The sequence below is a fragment of the Eschscholzia californica genome, unplaced genomic scaffold (assembly GCF_041429995.1).
Source record: "Eschscholzia californica isolate CP2 unplaced genomic scaffold, dmEscCali1.0.p SCAF_3, whole genome shotgun sequence".
Taxonomy (NCBI): Eukaryota; Viridiplantae; Streptophyta; class Magnoliopsida; order Ranunculales; family Papaveraceae; genus Eschscholzia; species Eschscholzia californica.
In genome coordinates, this window is record NW_028238420.1 from 57975091 (window position 1) to 57998577 (window position 23487).

The 23487-nt window shown below is 35.5% G+C and overlaps 3 protein-coding genes across 4 annotated transcripts; 2 read left to right on the forward strand and 1 right to left on the reverse strand.

The window, feature by feature from the left end:
• Positions 1–2821: 2821 nt before the first annotated feature.
• On the reverse strand, positions 2822–4014 carry LOC147552410 (uncharacterized). The gene is made up of 2 exons (XM_086669970.1): positions 3622–4014; positions 2822–3141 (listed from the first exon to the last, which is right to left on the reverse strand). Exons 1-2 carry the CDS (start codon positions 3823–3825, stop codon positions 3028–3030), a joined length of 318 nt encoding a protein of 105 aa, XP_086526096.1. The 5' UTR covers positions 3826–4014; the 3' UTR covers positions 2822–3027.
• Positions 4015–4153: 139 nt separating this feature from the next.
• On the forward strand, positions 4154–8223 carry RUG2 (Regulator of chromosome condensation (RCC1) family protein). 2 transcript variants are annotated; one of them, XM_086671155.1, is made up of 5 exons: positions 4154–4350; positions 5200–5744; positions 6723–6939; positions 7134–7458; positions 7536–8223. In XM_086671155.1, exons 2-5 carry the CDS (start codon positions 5374–5376, stop codon positions 8000–8002), a joined length of 1380 nt encoding a protein of 459 aa, XP_086527281.1. In that variant the 5' UTR covers positions 4154–4350; positions 5200–5373; the 3' UTR covers positions 8003–8223. The 2 variants fall into 2 exon arrangements, with proteins under 2 accessions (XP_086527281.1, XP_086527282.1); XM_086671156.1 differs by having other exon boundaries at positions 6809–6939.
• Positions 8224–9722: 1499 nt separating this feature from the next.
• Positions 9723–17325, forward strand: NAR1 (ferredoxin hydrogenase). Its single transcript, XM_086667105.1, has 12 exons — positions 9723–10063; positions 10813–10945; positions 11404–11486; positions 11965–12118; positions 13195–13372; positions 13649–13775; positions 15011–15191; positions 15292–15341; positions 15924–16095; positions 16220–16346; positions 16464–16555; positions 16661–17325. Exons 2-12 carry the CDS (start codon positions 10823–10825, stop codon positions 16811–16813), a joined length of 1440 nt encoding a protein of 479 aa, XP_086523231.1. The 5' UTR covers positions 9723–10063; positions 10813–10822; the 3' UTR covers positions 16814–17325.
• Positions 17326–23487: the final 6162 nt, after the last annotated feature.

The following is a 23487-nucleotide window of genomic DNA, read 5'->3' on the forward strand; positions in this document are numbered from 1 at the left end:
AAAGATCAAATCTATTTCTAATTTACTCACTGCTGTCATCGTTAAAGTCTCTTATAAGGAACTCTCATGAGCTACTTTAACAGGCTTAGGAGAACAATATAATCCGTTCCATTGTTGCTTTACAAAGAAGATCTGCTTCATACTCGTTTGCAGAACTTGAATTTCGTCTTCTTCACATGAGCAATGGTTATTAACTCAAGATACAGATGAAGATTTAGCTTTCGAGTACTACTTGAAAAAGCTTCGACACAAATGAAAACAAAACTTGTCTCAAAACTACACAATTCAAAACCAAAATACACATCAACATGAGAAACAACAGCAAAACTACCAGATCAATCGAATTCAAGTTCAGCAACACAAATCAAAACCAAACACACATCAGATGCTTTTTTAGATATGTGCCTCAAGAGACAACTTTGCTCACAAAATTTTGCTGGTTTACAAACTCAAACAGATACTCAAAACAGTCCTGAATATGTTGAACATGAAGAATGCAATATGGCCTTTGTGGCTGGCTGAATCCTATGGGTGTGTTAGTCCTATGATCAATGATCTTTATCCTATTAATTTCGACTAATTTCGATCTCCCAACAAGCTCCCTTGTTCACTACTCTTGCTTCACCTGGGTTTTGGCATTAGAGGCTTGGTCACCCTGCCAATATGATAGTTACTCAGCTTCATCATGATAGGTCAGCTAGCAGCGCTCCAACTCCACTCCCAATTGTGATGCCAGAGGCCTTGCTCCTATGACCACCTTCTTGGGTTGTTATTACATCCTTTTAGTGGATGATTTCAGCAGGTATTTTTGGATATATACCCTATGAAACAGAGGCCCAATTGCCTGACCTGGTTTAAGCATTGGTCATGAATGAGAAGTTGCTATTTTCAACCATTAAGGTGGGATCCTGAGCTGTCTAAAGGTGAATTCAGGAAATTAATGGATCAAAATGGTATCATCGAAGCTCTTTCCCTTATACCCCTAAGCGAAATGATAGAGCTGAGAGGAAAAACACACAAATCAGTGAAGTGGGAAATGCATTTGCTATTCAAGCCTCAGCTCCAAAAGATTCTGGGGGTTGAGCCATTTTCTACTACCACTTATGTGATCATAGAGTACTTACAAAGATCTTAGATGGCAAATCTTCATATGAGCCTTTGTTGCATAAGGTGCCAGACTATTCTTTCCTTCAGATCTTTGGTTCAGCCTCTTATCCGTACTTGGGGGCTTTAGAGTTTAGAAAGGAATAAATTAAGTCCAAAATCTTAAAGGTGTGCCTTTATTGGATACAACTCCGAGAATACGGGTTATAACGTGATATTCAGACTAAAAGGGCATACCTCTCAAGGCATGTGGCTATTGATTAAGGCCCATTTCCTTTCTCTGAAATAGCTTCCTCAGAGCATGATAAGGTGACTTCTCCTGCTACTGTGTGCTTGCTTATCACTACATCTTTGGTCCTTCTGGTTTGCTGCCATAAGTTGATATTGACAACACAGAAGGGTCCTCCTTCTCAGTGGATTCTGAACCTGGTGATAGGAATCTGCCATCTCCCTTTGCAGCATGGTGAGTCCAGCTCTTCTGTTGCTACTGCAATTTCAACTGAACCTGCCCCTTTAATGCTACCTGCAGCCCCTATTGCTCCTCTTCTTCCTGAGGAATTTCGTAGCCCGCTTGGCAGTTTGTAGTACCTGACCTTAACCCGACCTGATATTCCTTTGCGGTGAATTATATTGCTCAATTTATGCACAAACCAAAGACTTCTCATATGCAGCTGGTTAAGAAGGTTCTTCTATCATCTCAAAGTTTCCCTAGGGTCTGGCATCACTATAAATTCAAGTGACATCTCTACCTTAACTTGTTACTTTGACTGAGTGGGTTGGATGTCGTGATACGAGACACTCGACCAATGGGCATTGTGTCTTCCTCGGATCTACACATCTTGCCTGGTCGTCTGAGAACAACTGAGGCTGAGCATAAAACCCTGTCTGTTCCTGCTACAGATATCCTGTGGCCGTCTTACTTTCTTGAGGAATTGCATATACCAGGGCTGAAACCCTATACTCTCTACTGTGACAATATGAGGGCTCAGCAGTTAGCAACAAATCCGATCTATCACGCTCGGACAAAGTAGATTGAAGTCGATTATCACTTTGTGAGAGATTAAACGGTGGCTGGTGTTCTTCGTCTTCTCTATGTTCATACTCCTCTTAAGTGGTGGATATTTTACTAAGGGTCTTTTGCCTTGTTTGTCACTTCGGCGGATATTTTCTGCATTCTCCAGGCTTCAGTTTGAGGAAGAGTGTATTAAAAGAAGAATTTGATGTAAACAGAGTGTAAGAGGTCAACTAAGTGAGAGAGTGTAATTTTTTAGCTGTTAAGTCCGATACAGAATCCAGCTAATAGTAGCAGTGGACGATGCTTAACACTTGGATCAAACTCAGATGAACTCAACCTATGCTACCAACAAGATATTGTTATATTGAAATTGAAAAATTTGTATGTACAATACGCACCTTAAGATTCGTACATTATTTTTCCAACCATATGTGGCAAACCAATACCCGTTGGATTTAATCAATTAAGCGAGATATGTAGATTTGAGATGGCGCACAAAAGGTCATAAATTCAACGAAGCGGATTTCTTAACATAAGTGTGTATATATACAGAAGTTGTTATGTTTATAGACCCATTCTATTGGGATGTCACTATCAAAAGAGAATCTACTCGTTCCAAATATTGAGAATCAAGTTACAACCAATACCATCTCATACACTTATATGCTTTCACATTTCTATAAGTTATAAACTCCAAAAATCTGCTCAATCCAAATATTGCAATGAAATTACTTATTATAAATGCGTGCATGTTGATTTCCACTCTTTTGAACAAAACACAGTATTACCACGGAATTTCAAGGCCAAATTACTGGTAAGGTATCTTAGTCCACATATTGAACTCTAAGCATTAAAAGGATTACACAGGTTTACCAGGACTGCAATGTGAAGAAACTAAAGGATAGTCCTCAAGCTTGATAAACGTCAGGAAGCTGAAGACCAACACTTGCAGCAGATTTCCTTAGTGTCCTCGTCACTTCATCTGATCTATCCACAGCTATGTTGTAAGAGAAAAGCAATTCCTACACCATCATATAGAAGTTCGAGTTTAGTTTCAGATTTTAACATTATACATAAGAGAACACGAAATGGACGATGGAAGTCGACATCATTCGAATAGCTTGAAACCTCTTCATCCTAATTCCACAACTACTTTCATCCTACCCTACCTTATATACCAAATGAGACAAATTTGCTTATGTTTATTTCTCCCTACTTGTCTGAATCTTACTCTATCAATTCAGACCTCGACTCAATTCGAACCCGATTTAGGAAAAAAAACAACCACTACCTCAATACCTCAGTAAGGTCCTTTAGATTGATTTTGATTAAAAAACCAATCTTGATATGATCTTTATATGTCCATGTATTCACTTTACTAATTCACCACTACTAATATGATTGGTCAATGTCAATATATGAATTAAAAAAAAAACATCTAATAAACTTTTGATAAGATCAAGATGAAATCTTTTAGTAACTTGGATAGAAAAGAAAAGTACCTTGTGATGGTGAATGCTATTGATCATGTAAGTGTAATTGGAAGCAAGGGTGAGTTTTGATTGAAGAGAGGATGGGTCTTGTGATGTTTTCCTGAACTCATGGCTTATATAATCTGTGAAATGTTTCTTACTGTCTTCACTTCCAATGTGTTTCTTCACAGCTTTCAGTAAGTTCCTATAAACCCTAGCTGTTTCCAACCCCATTTCCAATCTTTTCTTCTTAAGTTTTTCCTCTACTACTACCCTCTTCAAAACCCTAAAAGCATATCAAGAATTAAACAGAGAATCTGATAGAAAACACAAATTTGGTTCTGATACAAGAAACCAGGATATAAAATTTTAGAGCCCGACTAACTCGATATAATGAGGGAGTAAGCTTGTGGTCACCCACCCGCCCGATTCCCACCCCTGAGAAGACATGTCACCCCAGGCCCCGGTCAAGGCGGGCACGTGTATCCCCAGCCGGGCTGGGTCAATGGGCTGGAAAACGATTTCCGGCCCATTATTGCTCGACTTGTACTGTTTTTCCATCACCCCTTCTTCCTTCAATTGTTCCTCTGGGTTGAAATCTTTCCTTTATTCCTTCTTCATTCTATCTCAAAATTCTTCTTCAATCTATAATGCACCCGGGAAATTCACTGCCCGCTGCAAAAAAAACCCTAATTGTACCCTAGAAATTCAACCTCTTTTGCACTTCTGAAATTGGTCTTCCTCCGTCAGAAAGTTCAGGTGAAATTTTATTCAATTTTTTGACTGTCTAGGGTTCTATTGAATCTAAAATACTTTCAGGTGTAGTTTAATTCATGTACCATAATTGCTAAAATGAAATAAACTGAAGTTTATTTGTTGGATATTTGGGTGAACCTATTTGCTGAAATCTAAAAATCATTAAGTAAGCTAGCAGCAAAACTAGAATAAATATTTGCACTCTACATTATTACATCATGGGGATTTTTTTCCTATGCATTAAATTAGTAGAATCTACATTTGAGTGTGGACTAATATTTGGATTTAACATGGTTGATGCCCAAATAACTCTATATATGTAGGATTTGGGGTTTATTGTCTATTAGTGTAAAATGCTATACACAGAACGAAATTGTGATTTAAATGCAGGAAAGTTAAGTATTGGTTAACCCTAGTAGTGATGAAGTAGAAGGCCCGGGATTGAGGTTGAATAGCATTTTTTTATGTGGTAGTTAGCTACATGTGTTGCCTTTGTTATGTGAACGTTTGATAGGGGTATCTTGAATGTATTACTTCACGTTTTTTTTTTTTGCACAAATGACTAGAATTTCGGGAATGAGTGTTTCATTATCTCTTGAGTCAAGGTTGTATGAGAGTATGAGACCGGCCGCAATAAGGTTGTGTAGTACGTAGTATAAGGCTACTTGTGGAGTGTGAGAGATGTCTTGCGGACCGTTCAATATAGAGATTCAAACCACATATGCTTTATTTTTAATTTAATACCTCATAATATGAGTATCTCAAGTGATAGACTTTGGTTTGATTGTCGAGGCCTTAGCTATGTAGGAATCAATTGTTGGGATAACCCAACTAGTTCTTAAATGTTTTCAGGAACTAGAGTACAAGGACGCATCTGTTCCATGTTTTGAGGCGTCAGTGATAGGCGCTGCTGTTGATGTAGTTTGAAGGTCTTAGTTCAAAGCGACTAGTTTGAGATTCGGAATTCGTGGCGCTACACGTATCTTTCCTCCTCCAATTTATAACTTAGAGAAAGAGCGATAGACGATGTTGTTGTCGAGAGTGCGATGGCTTTCGAAGACAAATCGTGTTTTCTCCTTTTTTGGTGGCGATGGTGGTAGATGCGCCTTCAACAAAAGTTGGTCTTCTGCTTTTTCTTCTGCGGGAGACGGTAGTGGCAGTGGTTGTGGTTATGTAATGAGCTTTGGAGATGGGAATCAAGGGGCACTGGGGTTGTCTGATCTTGGAGTGGGAGGTGATGCTTACGAGCCCACGAGAATTGAAGGACTACCGCCTAACATCACCAAAATTGGAGCTGGCCACTATCACTCTCTCGCCGTAACCTCTCTCGGCGATGTTTGGTCGTGGGGACGTAACAACGAATACCAGCTCGGCAGGGAACTCCCCCTCCCTCCTAGGTATACATATTCTCCTCTCTAATTCCTTATTTCTTTTGAATCAATATATTGAACTAGGAATTATCACAAAAGCTACCAAAACATGAAAGATAGACAATGTTCCAACTGAGGCCTCCCAATTAAGGGTGCACTCTATATTAGAGATTGAAAAATGTCAATTCTTTCTTTTGCACCAGAAAATAAACATCTTAAAGAGACAATGATGATGTTAGTATTATCTGTAATGCCCAGACGTTAGATTTTCACGTTGTCATCAGACATATCTAGATTTAAGATACTTTTATTACGAAATCAGAATTGCAGTTGGTGTAAAGCTGTAAACACGAAAACACAACAGACAACAGCAACTCACAAATTTTAAGAAATCAAACTAATTATTAGTTATTGTGTCATGTCTAAAAATTAAAAGTTTCTAGTAACATTGATACATAGGTTAGAGAAATTAAATAGCTGACATAAGATCATTAGGAGTTGAGACTCTAAACAACTGCATCGTAGGTAGAGAGAAAACTATGAAAAGTTCCAACATAAATCAAGCAGATGACATTTCTTGTTCTTGTTGTCCTAAAAGGTAATGGGTTAGTCAGACCCCGATTAACTGGATTTTCAATTACCTGAAGTTTCAGTAAACCAGTCTAACAACAAGGCAAGTCAAATGCGAGAGAGGCAATAAAGTAAAATATCATAGGATATTCTTACATCATGAGAGTACGATTTTATCCAACACATTAAAAAAATTCTGATATCAAGTGTAGTAATTTCGCTGCGTACAACAATTTCTAGGTCCACCAGGTAGCGCAATAATAAACTGGCGCCTGTGTTTTCTTATGACAATTATATTATCTGACACCGTGACACAAACCTTTTTCTTCCGACACGCCCATTTCATCTCTCTAATTTTCTTTCATCATGTTGTAATCCATTTAATTCTACTTTATTTAGATAAGATAACCATAACATCAAATAAAATAAAAATAGAGATTCTTGGCACGTACCGGAGAAGGTACGAGGGTTGAATCAAGTGAGAGTGAAAGCTGTATATGCATCTGGTGTTGTTTCAACAGCCATCGGAGAGGACGGGTCCTTGTGGGTGTGGGGCAAATCCAAGCGCGGCCAGCTCGGCCTTGGCAAAGGAGTCATTGAGGCTCCCTTACCTTCCAGAGTGAACACTCTTGTTACAGAACACATTGTTAAGGTACATACCTCTAGTTTTATTGTTGTTGCTGTTGCCTTGTTGCTCATTATACGGTTGACGTTGGTTTTCTTGTCTTCTTCAATACCAAATAGAGCATTTTGATAACTCTAGCTGGATACACTGATAGTACTTTTATGTTCACTCTATCACTACCTACAGAGTAATTTCATTTATGGACTGTCTCTTTTGCACAGGTGGCTCTCGGGTGGGGGCACGCTCTTGCACTTACAGAAGATGGAAAGGTATTTGGATGGGGTTACTCAGCCTGTGGTAGGTTAGGACAGATTGGGGCCGCTCTAGAAACATCCACATATCCCTCAGTTCTTGATGCATCCATGACAACGAAAACCACAGAAACTTCAACATCATTTCTTGAGGCTGCAGAGAAGTTGGTATCGGAGCAGATGGAAAAGGAGGAGGATATGCCGATAATCTGGGAACCGTGTCTTCTCGGAGAATTAAGTGGTGTTGAAGTCTCAGATGTGGCTTGTGGGCATGATCACTCAATGATTCTTTGTCGTGAGTATTAATAATCAAAATGCCAGAAAGATGAAGTGTATAAGCAAGTTTGACAATATTATTATTTGTGTTGGCAGGTAATGGTGTGCTATTGAGTGGGGGGAGCAATGATTACGGTCAGTTGGGGCGACGTCGGCAGGACCTGGGGCTGTTGCCAGTTGAGAGCATGAGTTTCGAGCCACTGTCAATATCCTCAGGGCTAGGCCATTCTTTTGCGGTGAATAATGGTATTGCTACATGGGGTTGGAATGCGAATAATCAGTTGGGGAGAAAAGGGTCGGAGAACACTCCAGGTCTAGTGGACGGGCTACCAGAAGAAGATCAGACAGTTCTATCGGCATCAGGTGGGCGTGCACATTCCATAGCTCTCACCTCTAAGGGAGAAGTCTGGGTTTGGGGGTGTGGGAAAAATGGAAGACTTGGACTAGGAAGCTCTATTGATGAACCTGAACCTTTTCCGATAGAGGATCTGCAAGGGTTAAAGGTTTTGCAAGTTGTATCTGGGTATGATCATAATCTACTTCTGGTGGAAGAGGAGACCTAAACTTAGAATAATCTTGTTTTGAGTATATGTTTGAACTCAGAATAGGAAAATATCTGGGCCAATATTATTCGATATCATTTTTAATAATGTTATATAGAATTTTTAGTGAAAAACCCATAAAATGGGCCCAAATAGAAAAATAGGCCCACTAAAAAATAATATTGTAAAAAAACTCATTTTGTGACTGTCTTATTTTTCTCCTAATCTCTTTTTTACCCTTCTATGTTGATAACATATATAAATTATATACTGTTGACGACATATAATTTTGTTGTTACAAACTGTTGACAACATATGTAATAACGTTCCGACTTATTATAAAATGTTAACGACATATATAATTGTTGTGACTTGTTACAAAATGCTGATAACATATAGTATAATAATGTTGTTAACAACTATATAGTGCATTAACAAAAATATTATTTGTCCGTTAACAAGTTATATTAACGTCAAATAAAAAAGATAATATGTATAACATTTTAATTTTTGCAAAAGACAAACTAAAAAATGCATTAGTCTAAATGTTTATGTTGGAAGCAAAACAAAAAATGCGAAACCGTTTATTTCTTCACAAGATAAATCGAAATATTCTTTAGCCAAAATGTTAGTGTCAGTCTGTGTTTGTCAAATGCAAAAGACAAAATGCAAAACATTTATGCAAACCAATTTTTGAGCAAAAACAAATTTGTTCAGAAGTGTACGAATTTGTTCACAAATGTACAAAATTATTGAGAGCAAACAAAGATTTGTTCTGAAATTTTCAAAAATGTTTTTATCGTTGATTCTGGGGCAAAATTATACTTTTTCAAAATGAGTTTCTTTTCAAATACTATTTCAAATTGGGTCTGGTTTCTTATTATTTCCAAATTTTGGGCCTTAGAGTTACGGGCCTTGTTATATATTTAGACAAATCAAATGTTGAAATAATTAGTTCGGTTGAATCGATGATGGAGATTAGAATAATTTATAGACGAGTTTTTCTAATCACTATTAGATTCAAAGTTGGATAAGAGACTCTATTATATGCTATGGTATCAAGTTCGAATATCAAGTAGCTTATCGGGTGCAAGTGTTATGTAGTTATATTCGATTAGGTAGAGAGGAGAGTCATCGTACACTTCAAGCAGATAGGGAACCGGATGAGCTTTTCCGCTTCGAAGCAGATAGGGACCCGAAAGGGCATTTTGGTCGCAATCAGAGGTAGTTCTGTTAATTTGTCAAATGAGTAAAGTTAGTTCAGTAAAAGCAGTCATGGGGGTTTTTTTTTTTGAGACATTGACTATTATCTACGTTAGTCGTTACAAAATATTGATAGACTAGGACATATCTCGTGCCTCTGGGAACAGGCACAAATATGACGAAATGTTAACCCTAATTTCACCCGATTTTCCATATTTAATGTTGATATATTCTGGATACTCTAATTTTTTGGTATTATTTTTTTTGTTTCTTTTCTCTTAAATTATTAATTATTTTGTTGAGAGAGAGATTATAATTTCTTTTTTAACCCTTTAAATTTATTTTCTTTCTTTTTTTCTTAAATTAGTTAGAGATTATTATTTTTTAAATAGGTAACTTTATTTCTACGAAGAACTATATTTTAAATTTTGAGAAGGGCTTCTAGACAATATCCTTTATTAAAAAAAAGATGTTTGTCCCAGTCATAGTTTTTCCTTCTGTTTTATTATATAGATTATTATATAGATGTGATAAGTTCGTTCGAGTTCAAGTTCTAACTATTAATGATGGAGGTTTAAACCCCAACACCACATTAAACAAGCCTTGAGTCCCATAAATTCAATAAGGAAGTAGAAAGAGAAAGGGCGGTGAGTCCTAAACTCTGATAAACCGACAGGAATTCGAGACCGACAAAGAGAGATCAAACCGTGAATCTAATCGAGAGCCCAGAGGTGTTCATCAGTTTCTCCTTCTCAGCTTCCCTGACGTCATCATCTATCTCTAATACTTACATAAATTGAATATTCAAAGTGAGAAATCTAGGGTTCTTCATAAAACAAAGTCAAGTAATCAACTAATCAACGGATTATCTACTGTTAGGTAAGTAATGTTTCTTTAAGCATTATTATGCCTATAATTTTCATTTTGCCCTAATAATTGTGTACAAGTTGTTCTTATTCTTAAGTGTTTTTGTGGAATTGGGCAAAGCAAAATCCCTCAAAATAAAATTTGATTTCTGGAATTGGGCAAAGCAAAATCCCCTAATACTAGAGAGAATTCCCTAGTTCTTAAATTTGATATCAATAGTCTGTATTGGCTGCCCCCGATTTCAGCCATTTTGAGTTGATACTTGATAGTTAATAGTAGCGTTCTTTTTAAGTATTAGGTATCGTCAAGGTAATTAAGTTAGGCCTCCTCCCCATTTATTAGTATGGATACCTAGTTTTGAATTTTTTTGTAACTTCAGAGAGTAGGATTTTTGAATTTTTTACCATTACATGTTACTTTTGGCGAATATATATTTACTGTAAGAAGAAATTTTAGTCTAGTGTTGTATAGTTTCGAAACCCGGCTTCACCCTTACTTTAGATACTTGGGTATTCTGATTTTTGGATAATCTCTTAATTGCTTTACTTAATTTTTTTGATTAACTGTTAGGGTTTTGGTTGAGTACAAATCAATTCATAATCTAATTTGTTTTTATGTCATTTTCTCAATTTCTTTGAATCTGAATAACTGTATATGCCAAAGGAAGAAAACCATTTTCCCTTCACATAAAGATCTTCATCAAGCTCATACTTTTGAAGTTTCATATTTTTTTCTTTTCCTTGAAATTATTCTATTGGCAGGTTGGAGGAGATGTCGAACAAATTTTCGGCAACTCTACAGATCACGGATCTCAATGATTTTATTGCACCATCACAGGCCTGCATTGTTTCTCTGAAGGCGTCAACGCCGACCGTTAAACTGGATAGAGCAGAGGTGACTATATCCATTAGGCTACTCAACATTCAGATAAACTGTCCTAACAATATACAATATCTTGTTGATAAAAATTTAAGTACAATAGAGGGCTTCTCTGGATGCTCAACGCAATTAATTTTGAAACATGCCAAAGTTTTTGCAAATTTCATTTTACAATATGGTTTGTATCTCACAACAATGTGAATATACTTGTGAAAAGGGTGCTAGTCGACTGTTTGTTGTATAAATAGGAACAATAATTTTCATTGGAAGCATGCTAGTTAGGCCATCTTATATGTAAATGATGGCATTCAAAATTTTCAAAAAAATAGTTATGTAAATGATGTGAAGTAATCAATTGTTGTTTGTGAAATTCAATGTTGTATGGTATTATTGTTTTAAAGCTTATAGGTTGTATCAAATCACAATCGTTTTGACTACCTCACCTCTTATAGGAATTTGATCTATTTTTACAGAACCAAGTTCAGGTTGCACCTCCGAGCAAATCATTAAATACAGAACCAGTTAAAATTTCACTGAAGGATTGCTTAGCTTGCAGGTCAGATTTTTAATTTACTTGCTTTTGGTAAGAAATTGACATTATACACGACTTCAAAGCTTGTCACATTCTTTAGGATTTAAGTACCATACCCCAAGAGGCAAGAAGTAATGGGAGAACTCAAATATTTCTGATTGATTCGTACTATTCTACTTCAATTGAAAATAAACTCCAAAATTTCCAAGCAAGATGAAAATGAAGGAATAGATGACTTCTAGCCTCCTCGCGAGCTTAGTAAATGACATTTGAAACCGACCAAGGAAAAGGGAGCCGTGAATCCCAATATTCCTTGGATTAGGAAACGGGTGCTTATTTCCTGCAATAATTCCTTGTTTGGTTCAATAAAGCTGGGAAAACGTCTTTGATAAGTTAACTAGTTCCACACCTGTATTTTCTGTCAGCTTATGTCTTAAAATTGGCTGTATATGCTCTGATGTAGTTCTCCCACCTTTTAAAGTGATCATTGTTGTACATGCAGTGGCTGCGTAACATCTGCCGAAACCGTTATGCTTGAAAAGCAAAGTCTGGATGAATTCCTTTCTAATTTAAAAGGTGGAAGGGATGTTATTGTTTCTGTCTCCCCCCAGTCAAGGGCTTCCTTAGCTGCTCATTTTGGTCTTTCTCCATCTCAGGTAACACAACCAAGTAGTGTATAGTTATACCGTTTAGTTTTACCTTTGTTTATCAAAGATCTTGAAGTTTATTTCAAACTTATCAAATCAGAATGAAGTTGGAAGGGGGCAAATATTTAGAGAAGATATGCATTTCCATGCGAAGTATAATGAGACTCCTAGTTTTTTAATGCATTTCATTTCCAATATTCGTAAAAAAGTCTTCCTGTCCGGTAGTTCATTACTTACTAACTAACAGCACAAGCAATAAAATGGAACGAGAAGAAAAAGAAAATGATGTACATAATAAGTAGTTAACAGATAATGTCATAGAGAAAAAAATGTTTTTATCTTGCCAAATGCTTAAAGATTCCTAAAAAGGGAGACTTACAAACTAAGCTGTCGAGCTCTTGTTAACTCGCCAAGTAAGTCGGTATACACAGTAACTCATCTGAGTTGAAGCCAAATTGAACGATTTCGAAGAAAAAGAGAAAAAGTGCAACAGAAAATGAGAATTTATTCTTCTCGTCCCACTCCTTTGTCTTCATTAAACCTTTAGAAACAAATTATCTTAAAGAGTGAAAATAGTGAAGTGGATGCATAGTTTCTCTTTGACGTCTTTCAAGCTTCGCTTGAACACTGGTCAAAGTGGTGCAGTTTGAGATACAGTTGAATTAGTCGCAATGTAGTAAGTTGCTTATTGATCGATACAAGAAAGAGGAAGTCAGGGCTTTAAAGAAACATGAGGAATTTAGTGATTTTTCTTTGTTTTAAAACACTTCATCCTATTGTTCAAATCTAAATCATGAATATTTTCAAATGCGATAATTATTTGATCACATGGTTCTTCATCTTCCACCAAGTTTTGCAAATTTTTCATATGTAATAGAACTACTTTTGTTTCTTATTTTAGTCTTCAAATCCGTAGTTGATACATTACAAACTTAACTTGGTGATTTTCTTGTATCTTAGAAAAACTTGTTGCACTCTTATTCACATGTTAATAAATTGACGAATGTATGAAGAAATTACGTATGATATAAGTTATAAAGATTTCCATCGTAGTACATATTGAACATGTTTTGTTTTGTATGCAGGTTCTCAGAAAACTCACAACTTTCTTCAAGTCGTTGGGTGTAAAAGCAATATTTGATACTAGCTGCAGTAGAGATTTATCACTAATTGAATCTTGTAATGAATTTGTTTCTCGATATAAGAATAAGTATTCCGCTGATCGTGAGACAGCGCTTCCTATGATTTCATCCGCATGTCCAGGTATACTACTATCGAAGCCCTAAATCCTAGAAATTCAATATCACCAAGATGTGGAAACTGGGAATCACTGTTTTATTTCAGCCCAAAATTTTAAGAATTTTTTTACAAAATGTAAATATTTCACTGAAACTCACTCCATCTCGGCTACTATATTTTGATTTGAAAAAGTTGAAGAAGTCCCTTTACCTTGTGTAATACAGATTGTTGGTAGGCTCACTACATTATGCTACTTGAGCCTCTGTATGATATGTTGTTTAATAATCTCTGTGACTTTAGGTTGGATATGCTACGCTGAGAAAACCCTAGGATCTTACATTCTGCCTTACATTTCATCGGTGAAGAGCCCCCAACAAACAATTGGAGCTATCATCAAGCATCACATTTGTCAAAAGCTGGGGCTTGCGTAGGTTCCTCAGAACTTGATTTCTCTTCTAGAATTATTTCCTCTCTTATTTTTTTTTTCTTTTTTTTATACATATAGAAAATGCAGTTTAAATGTTAAATCTAATAATTAAATATCCGAAGACTAGGTAAATCAGCCAATGACGTTCGTTCAAAAATTAAATATTCGAAGTGCATAACCCAAGTTTCTTGGAAGTAAGAGAAGTACCTATTTCTGTTCTCTATGTAGAGCAAAAATGTTAATTCTATATATTTAATTGCATAATTTACTTACCAAATTGCATTCGGTTGTGCTTAACACAAAAGCGTATCGTAACCAAACAACACAATATGAATGATCCGTAGTCTGAGTGTGTTACTGTTGCATATTAGCCACTATATATTTTCTACCTGACAACAAGATTCTTAAGTCATTGAATGCAAAAATAGATCAGCAAACTATAAGTGCTCAGCATATGCCAGAATAAAAATACTCTGCTCCTTCGGCTTCAAGATCAAGTTCTTCATCTGGATGGCTATATACTCATCAGCAGAGTATAAACAAAGGGTGAGCATATTTGATGTAGAATCCCTCTAGCTCCTTGTTCTTGCCCCTGTATGGTTGCCAAGTGAGATAATCACTATGTCAACACTTAGTGGATCGTACTCGAGTCACCTAGCCATTGACATGGTTCTTGCGTGGTGCAAAAATATAGATGCGTAAATGACTAAGTTCTCATCGTTTAATGCATTACTAAATACCAAGAGTTAAAGTTAAACAACAAGCCTTGTTGCTAAATGAATAGAAGGTTTGTTTTTTAGCAACGTGGAAAAAGTCACCACTAATAAATATAATAAGCTGAAAGATATCAATATATTCCTTAAAATTTTGGTTGGTTGCTTGATTAGTATTGGGCTTTTTTTGTTGTTTCTAGATGCCTCACCTGAAGTGGTTAGCTTTAACGTACTATGCACCTTAGATTTGCGTGGGGTAGTTCGGTAGTTATTTCTGTACCTTTTAGTCTGATTATTCTGAAAGGCGCGAAAGCCCTTTACGCCACGTGGTATAGGCGTTAGTGCATACCCTCTGGGATTTTCTTTTTTATTTGAATACCCTGTGTTGTTTCATGTTCTACCACTAAGCATTCCTCCCCTTGAACTAATGTCAATTTAGTCATACCTCAGGAGAAAGAGCTATCTACAATCTTCCATTTTCCTTTTTTGTGTTCTTCTTTAATTCGATTTTGACTGTTGTAGGCCGGACAAAATCTATCACGTGACAGTAATGCCCTGCTACGATAAGAAGCTGGAAGCTGTAAGGGACGATTTCTCGTTCCATCTGGACCCCGAGGGAGAAACCAGGAATGAATCTGAAGACCCAATGATTGCTGAGGTGGACTCAGTTTTAACATCTGGAGAGGTCTTGGAATTAATGCAGGTCCTGATAGTACTAGTGTTTGTTTTGTTATGCATTCTTATTTACCTCTTCAGTTATTTATTTTCATGACACTACAAGTAGCTCTTCTATTATTGTGCAGTTAAATTCCGTGGATCTTAAGGCCTTGGAAGAGTCTCCATTGGATACACTGTAAGTACCTTTCGTTGAAGATTTCTGTAACTACTAACTAGTCTATGATATCCTTAGTGTGTCGTAGGGCTTTAGGAGACGTGTAAAGGTTTGACAGTCGAAGCGACAGACCCTACTATGTTGCCTGTTTTAGTTGGTTAAACTTCAGTGGACCAAATTCTAATTTTACAGTTAGAATGAGTACTGATATTATCTTTAGTTAAATGGACTACCTTCATTACCTCTTATTAAAACTACATAGAATTATATAGTAATGTATTAATAATTTAGTTAATTAAGTTCACGAAACACGAAAGTTTCTTATAGTCAATTAAAAGGCGCCAAATTACATAAGCTATGTACAGCTGGTGGGAGCTGCAAGAGAGCCTCAAAGGCTCAAACCACATTTTTTGCGGAGTGGGAGGGGAATGATTTTGCAAAATCCACAGCACTCTTAAAATCTCAGATTTGATATGGCAGTTTCTGTTTTTGTGTAAATTATCTATGCTATGCACATCTAAAAGTATGCTTAGTAAATGAAATTTGTGTTTGAAAAGAAAAACAGTTCGTGCTTCTTAACGTGCGGATAAATATTACATGCAGGCTAACAAATGTTGACGAGGAAGGACGCCTATATGGTGTAACCGGAAGCTCAGGGGGTTATGCAGAGACAATTTTTCGGCATTCTGCTAAAGAATTATTTGGAAAAGTAGTTGAAGGACCTCTTGATTTCAAAGTAATACGGAACTCAGATTTCCGTGAAGTGAATCTAGAAGTATGTGCGGTAACTTAGTCATTGTTTCATGGATAAATTACCTACTTAGGCGGAGAGATAAAGGCCTTCCTTATATTTTTATGTAGCCAAAATCTAACTTCTCATACCGGCTTTGAATGCGCAGGTAGACGGAAAGCCAGTATTGAAGTTTGCGCTTTGTTATGGTTTTCGAAATCTGCAGAACATTGTGAGGAAAATTAAAACTGGGAAGTGCGAATATCATTTTCTAGAAGTGATGGCTTGCCCTTCAGGTAGTTTTCTAGCAGATTCCATGCTAAAACTCTTCTAGTTGAGCAAATTTCGAGACCTTCCATTTTGTTACTAGTCGAGGATCGTCAGGGGTTTAACCTGTGATTGTTCTTGTATAGGTTGCTTGAACGGGGGAGGTCAACTCAAACCGAAGGAAGGACAGTCTGGGAAGGATTTGATTCAGTCATTAGAAACCGTGTACATGGAAGATGTAAGTAATTGTGGTCTGATGTTCATCAGGAAGCTTACTAGTTCTTTGAAGATGCTTAATGAAATTAGTGTCTCTCTACTAACAAACTTAATATTATGTTTGCAGGTTTTGGTGGCTAACCCTTTCGAGAATCCTATTGTTAGGAGATTATATGATGAATGGTTGGAGGAACCTGGTTCAGTAAAAGCTAAGAATCACATGCACACGGAATATCACCCCATGGTGAAAAGCATTACTTCTCAACTGCACAACTGGTGAAAGATTAGGTTGGTAGGTAGAACAATACTTAGTCGTCTTTCCAAATACTTGTGTTTGCATCAGGTGAGGTTCTTGTTTAACTCAACACAACTACTATAGTACAAGATCGAAGAAATTGAGTAAGGGGGGCTTTCGTGTGCATGATTGCGCTTCAATTTCCGACTAGTAACTAAGCAGGGAGTATGATACTTCGGTTAATCGACGAAACAGATAAGCACTTCGGAGGAATGACGAGTAGTCTCACTTAGTAGTATACTCAATAATTCAGGGCAAAGGAGATTATTTATTTCTTTTCTTTTTCATATATTTTTGTTATATGTAAGCTTGAAACACGAATTGGTTTTAATTTCGTGTTGATCGGCAAAGATCATCTTGTATACTAAAGAATAGTCTTTGATCTAAATTCTGTTTTCTTGAAGTTATGCTTTGACTTTGGAATTGAAAGAAAATAAATAAATTTTTTTTTTTTTTTTGTTGAGGAAAGAAAATAAATAAATTGAGTGTTAAATTTATATTCATTCTACCAAATTTAACCATATCTTGCTGATAAAAACTCGTAAATCGCCACGTAACTTCGAAGGGGTAACTCCTCACACAGGAGTCACAATGACATAACAATTCAAGGAAAAGGGAATAAAATGCCCAGATACCCCTGGTTTGAGATTCCCTCTTGGGGATTGGATTTTTCGGATTAAATTTTTGATGAATTCCTATGTGCCAAACACTAGTAAGGAGCATCATGGTAATTTTATTGTATGTTTGTGTCCCACATCTATGAAGAAAGGTTATACTTTTGTTTTTTGTTTGAATTTTGAAAGAACATCTACACTACTTAAATTTTGTCAAAATATTACTCCTTGAATCCACATCGTAATTTATTATTTCAAAAATCTTAAAACATCTGCCAAGACTTCCACCAATATGTTTAAATGATTAGAGCAATATTGGGTACTTTTTTTTTGCTATTGTTTAAGAAAAGAAAATTAAAGAACTCAGTGGAAACCAAAACATATTTTCAATGATTGCATTGTTTAATCATAATATAATTTGGCTTATGCAACAGGAAACTTGTCTTCTCATTCCTATTGTCTATAGTCACATCAAGACTTTGAAAGTATAGAAACATTCATAATCTTCCTTTGAAGTATTTTTCCAATGAAGCATTAGTTGGAATAGAAAAGAACTTTATCCGCGTACTGTTTGTGAAGAATATTTTGACGCAAGGCCGGTAAATACATTAAAACAGAGACTCTTAAATGTCTTAAAGGAATTATCTATATGTAAGTGTCGATGCTATCAGATGGTTGGTTGGTTTTATATAATGTTTAGATAATTCCTTTAAGACATTTAGGAGTCTCTGTTTTAATGTATTTACGGCCCTTGCGTCAAAATATGTAAGTGTCGATGCTATCAGATGGTTGGTTGGTTTTATATAATGTTTGGATTGAAAATGAAAATTTATTCGTAAGACATTATTAGTCAACTAAGTTGTCAATGGTAAATGTAGACATTGTTAATTTTGTGTAAACTCAAATTTAATAGGTGGATTATTTTTTATTTATATTTTGAGAATTCGACTACGATCTACGTTAGTCGTTACAAGACATTGATGCACCATGAAGATGTAAATAAGCACGATAACTGCCTAAATTAAACCAAGAAGGAAAGAGGCCTAAAGCCCGATAACAAAGAGACCTAAAATCCTACAAACTATTACATTAGTTATAGCCTAAATTACATAGGATAAATCATGATTGCAACTGCTTCCACCGAAACTCGATCTCGCGACCTCATTGGCTTAAGAGGGGTGTCCAACCATACACCAAAAGATGGTGGACAATTGGTGGATTAATTAAGTAATTAGTGGTAAGTTATTTTATTCAATGGAGTTAATAACTAAGTTAGTGAGATTATGTTAGTAGTGGTAAATAGCTAGGTGGTTAAAATTTGGGAGGATAATTTAAAAAGGCTAGCGCTTTGGGGAAAGCTAAATAGTTTTCGGAGTGTGAAATTTTAAAGGGAATATGTAGAATTTTGAAAATTTTCCGGGGAAACATATTTTATGGGGAATATTTTCTAACACCTCATGTATTCGCCACCTCATCGTCTTCACCGGTGAAGGTCGCCGGCCGGCGACCTTCAACCATAATTTTTTTTTTCTTTTTTCCTTCTCTCTCTCTAGATCTGATCTAAAGAGAGAGGAAACCTCCATTGGAAGTCCGATCAGACCTTCAATGGGTCTGTTCGGACCTCCAATGAAGGTCCGAGCAGACCTCCAAAGGTCTGATCGGACCTCCAATGGAGGTCTCCTCTCTCTAGATCAGATCTAGAGAGAGAGGAGAAGGAAATTTTTTTTTTTTTTTTTATGGTTGAAGGTCGCCGGCCGGAAATTGGCCGGCCGGCGACCTTCACCGGTGAAGACGATGAGGTGGCGAATACATGAGGTGGCAGAGAGAGAGAAGTAAGGTGGAGAGAGAGAGAGAGCTGAGGTGGAGAAGCTATTTTGCTTTCCCCTAAATAAAATTGTCAAACAAAATTGACCAATTTTTGACCAAGTCTTCACACCCCGGAAACTATTTTGCTTTCCCCATAGCGCTGGCCTTTAAAAATCTAAAATTTGGGACAATAGGAAACAATACCCAATTTCAAATGATATTTGAAAAAAAACCATTTTATAAAAGTACAAATTTACACCGAAATCAACGTGAAAAACATTTTTGAAATGTCTGAAGAAATCTTAATTTGCTCTCAACAATTTTGTGCATTTCTGAACAAATTTTGTTTTGCTCAAAAATTCTTTTGCAAAAATATTTTGCATTTGACAAACCCAGATTCTGCACTTTGTCTTGTGAAGAAATAAATGATTTCCGCATTTTTTTTTTGTTTTGGACAGAAACATTTAGACTAATACATTTTATAAGTTTTATTTTGTAAAAATTAAAATGTTATGCATATTATCCTTTGTATTTGATAAACTCGTTAACAGACAAATAATATTGGCTAGAGCATTATATATGTTGTTATTTACATGTTGTCAACATTTTATAACAAGTCATGACAATTACATATGTTATCGACATTTTATAACAAGTCAAGACGTTATTACATATGTTGTCAACAATTCGTAACAACACATTTATGTATGTTATCCACAGTTTATAACAACATATCTATATATGTTGTCAACATAAAGGGTAAAAAGGAGATTATGAGAAAAATATGACTGTTTTGTTAACAACATAATTATATATGTCGTCGAAAGCTTTAAAAGTGTTAAAAAAAGAGGTTTTTTATATTAATTTTTTTAGTGGATTTTTTTTCTCTATTTTAGTCCATAAATAGGTCAACGTTTGTAGTGTAAGTCAAACAAGTTAAGTGAAGTAATCTGATTTCTTCTTCATTCTTCTTTGTCTGTTCATTCTGTTTTGCTTTATAATTTGTAGATTAAAAATTTTAATTTGCAGCTGACATTTTCTTGGTTTTTTTTTTGCATATAATCAAAGTTATATACATCAGTAAATGTTCTCCAATTCATAATGATCGAAAAGTTCACACTTATTGATGTACACTTTTGTTTTATTTATTGATTTTCACATTACAGAGCATGTGAAAATAAAGAATTTGTCAACCAAGATTGACTTATTTTAGTCTAAAGTTTATTAAGTTTTATTTTATTTTGTACTTCTCATCTTCCCATTTCTTCCACCACCACAACTTCCGACCACCATCGTTCCGACCACTGACAATTGCCATCACTTTTCTCTCTCTCATGCTCGCTCGTTCTCCCAGTCTCTCTCTCCATCCATTCTCTTTAGATCGCTCTATCTCATGCTCTCACTCCTTTTTCTCTCTCTCACTACTGGCGAAGGAAAATACCGAAGAAATAATTTACCATGTATACCATAAACCTAATTTTGAGGATATCATTGACCATGCAAATATAATTGGAAAAGAGTCAAATATAGAATGGATCTAGAGAGAAATAAATGACCTCGGTGTGAGAGGGTCACGTGACTAGAAGGGTAATGGGGAAGAAAGAAGACAGTGTGTTAGGAGGTAAGGGGTGTACAATAATAGAACTTGGCCTTTTATTGATAGATTGAGCCACCCTTGTTTTATGGAAATTTCATTGAAACACCTCCCTTTGCCCTTCTCTTCTCACCTTTCTTGCCTTTTTATTGGCCATTCCAACTTCCAATTCGCCCCTTCCCAACGATTGAACCCTTCCTCACATCCAACCTCCCTTTCTCTCTCTAGATATTGTTTCTCCTTGATTAATTTATATTAATTACTCTAAATAATACTACAATAATCTCTTAATTAAGTTAATTAAATTCGAATATTGTAAGGAATCTTCACTTTTGAAGTGTTCTCTGTTAAATAGATTATTATCAACCTAAATATATTTGTGAATTCTTATCCTCATCTGGTGCAAAATATACATTGTTGAACCTCAAGATTCGAGTTTGGTTTTGTTCGATCAATTTAATATACAAAACCCAAGATTCGAGTTTCTTTTTCGAATTGATCTGATCTCGATTTGAATGTTTTTAAACTAAACCTTTGCACGATCTAATCCATTGAAATCAGTGCTAAAAATAATAGAGTATAGTGTGAAAAAGTTTGGGGACTATAATTGTTTTAACAAATTTGCATCAATTACCGCATCAAAAATACAAAAATAGACCAAACAAAACTTGGTGAGTTTAATTTAATGATCCAAATATAAAAAAAAAAAGAATAAAAAAGGTAGAGAACTACGACACTTTTCACCAAAAAGTTTCGATTAGACAAAATGATGGCCGAGAAATATAGCAACCACCTATTTTTCAAGAAACACATACTAGTCGAGTTGAAACAATAAATTTGTTTATATCTTATAACGGTTATAAAAGTTGTGTGACGAAAACAAAGATATTATTCGGGTCTTTAACAACTAATTAAAACTCTACCTATATAATTTTGGTGATCATTAACAATGCCTTAGTTTTTATTAGTGCAAAAAATTGTTGTTTGTTAGTATTTGTTAACATTAAATACCATTTCATTATTTGGTTAGTCAATTCTGTCAAACTCCCCAAAAATGTCTAAATCAGGGTCTTTCTACAATCTATATCATTTGGTTTAACTAATGCTACATTCATGATCACTTTGCCTTAATCAATCTACACCTTATGTTATCTTAATATTATCTAAGTCATTAGGGCGATTAGCCTAATCCTTTGGTGTTAAGGATCTATTTGACAAGATAATGTTTGTAAAACAGTTAAAAATTTACAAAAGAATTGAGTAGTTTATAAATCATATTCACCCACAGACTTGGTTTATAAATCAATTCTTTTAACACCACCACTTACAAGTTTAAATCTATGAATGTTTAGTTTTATTTGAATGCTATTCAGTATCACGCTTTATTTTTCAGACAGAAAAACCAAATGAAATTTAGTTTTAAGTTATATTATGCATAACAATGATATGTGGTTTGAATATCGAGTCGACTTTAGCTCAAATTGATTATATATATTGGTCAGTCCATATTTTCGAAACACCTTCTCCATTTGACATGTTAGACTGTGGGTAGCCAAGGTTTTCGGGTCACTCATCATACTTTTTGGAAATGATGGTGGTTTTGTCCTATGATATTATATGATATTATTTTGGACAAATAATATTTGAATTCAATGGTCAAGAATCAATGTTTGATTTAAGTCACGTGCCAGACAATGAGAAAGTACACAGGGTAGGGTTATGTGGTTCCTAGTTTTACAAAACAAAAGCTTTTGTTGAATTTGATTGGCAAACTTAAAACCTTATTTAAATGATTAGATCCAATGTATCATCACCAGAGTGAAAAGTGAGAAGAAGAAGAGAGATTGGTTCCAAATTTTTTTTTACTTACTGCACCAAAAATGGGACCACTTGGACCTTTTTGTGTTTGTTTTCTCAACAACAGAGATTGGTTATAACTTATAATTGTTGTAAACCAATGCCCAATCTCACATGGGTTGGGAGACAAGTTAGCTTCTTTGCCAAGTAATTAGGCATTGGTTTTTGGTGATACATTTTAGGGAGATTTAGTTATTCATCATCCAGTTTATTTAGCGATATTAGAATTATACTCTTGAATCGATTATTTTTTCGTCAAACACCTGTTATATGAGGACCGTGTAGGTCACGTGCGTAATTTTTGACGAAAATACCCCTCCAAATCTGACTTCAACACAGGCCTTAGAGTTCGGACTGTACATAAAGAAAATAATTCAGCCCTACGATGGACGTTACCTTCTTGATGAGCTACCAACTTATTGATGGGCCTCACAGATATCATTTTTATGAAACGAGTGGGTCGAAGTTGGTTTGTAGCTTCTGATGGGGTACCAATATCACATTTTATACCAGTTTCACATTTTATATAAGTAAAACAAAATCGAGAATCCTCATAAAAGCTACGATAAAATGTAATTAATCATGTAACACCTAATGATGCAGGAATTTCTTAATAGGAGAGAGGTTATTTTAGCTCGACATTCACTTTTTTTTTTGTTGATCGCTCGACATTCACTTAGAAAGCAGTATTTTAACTCTTTCAACAAAAAAAAAAAAAAGCAGTATTTTAACTGTTGTTCCACTATTAAAATGTAATTGACTTACAGTAAACGCTAAAGTCAGTTTTT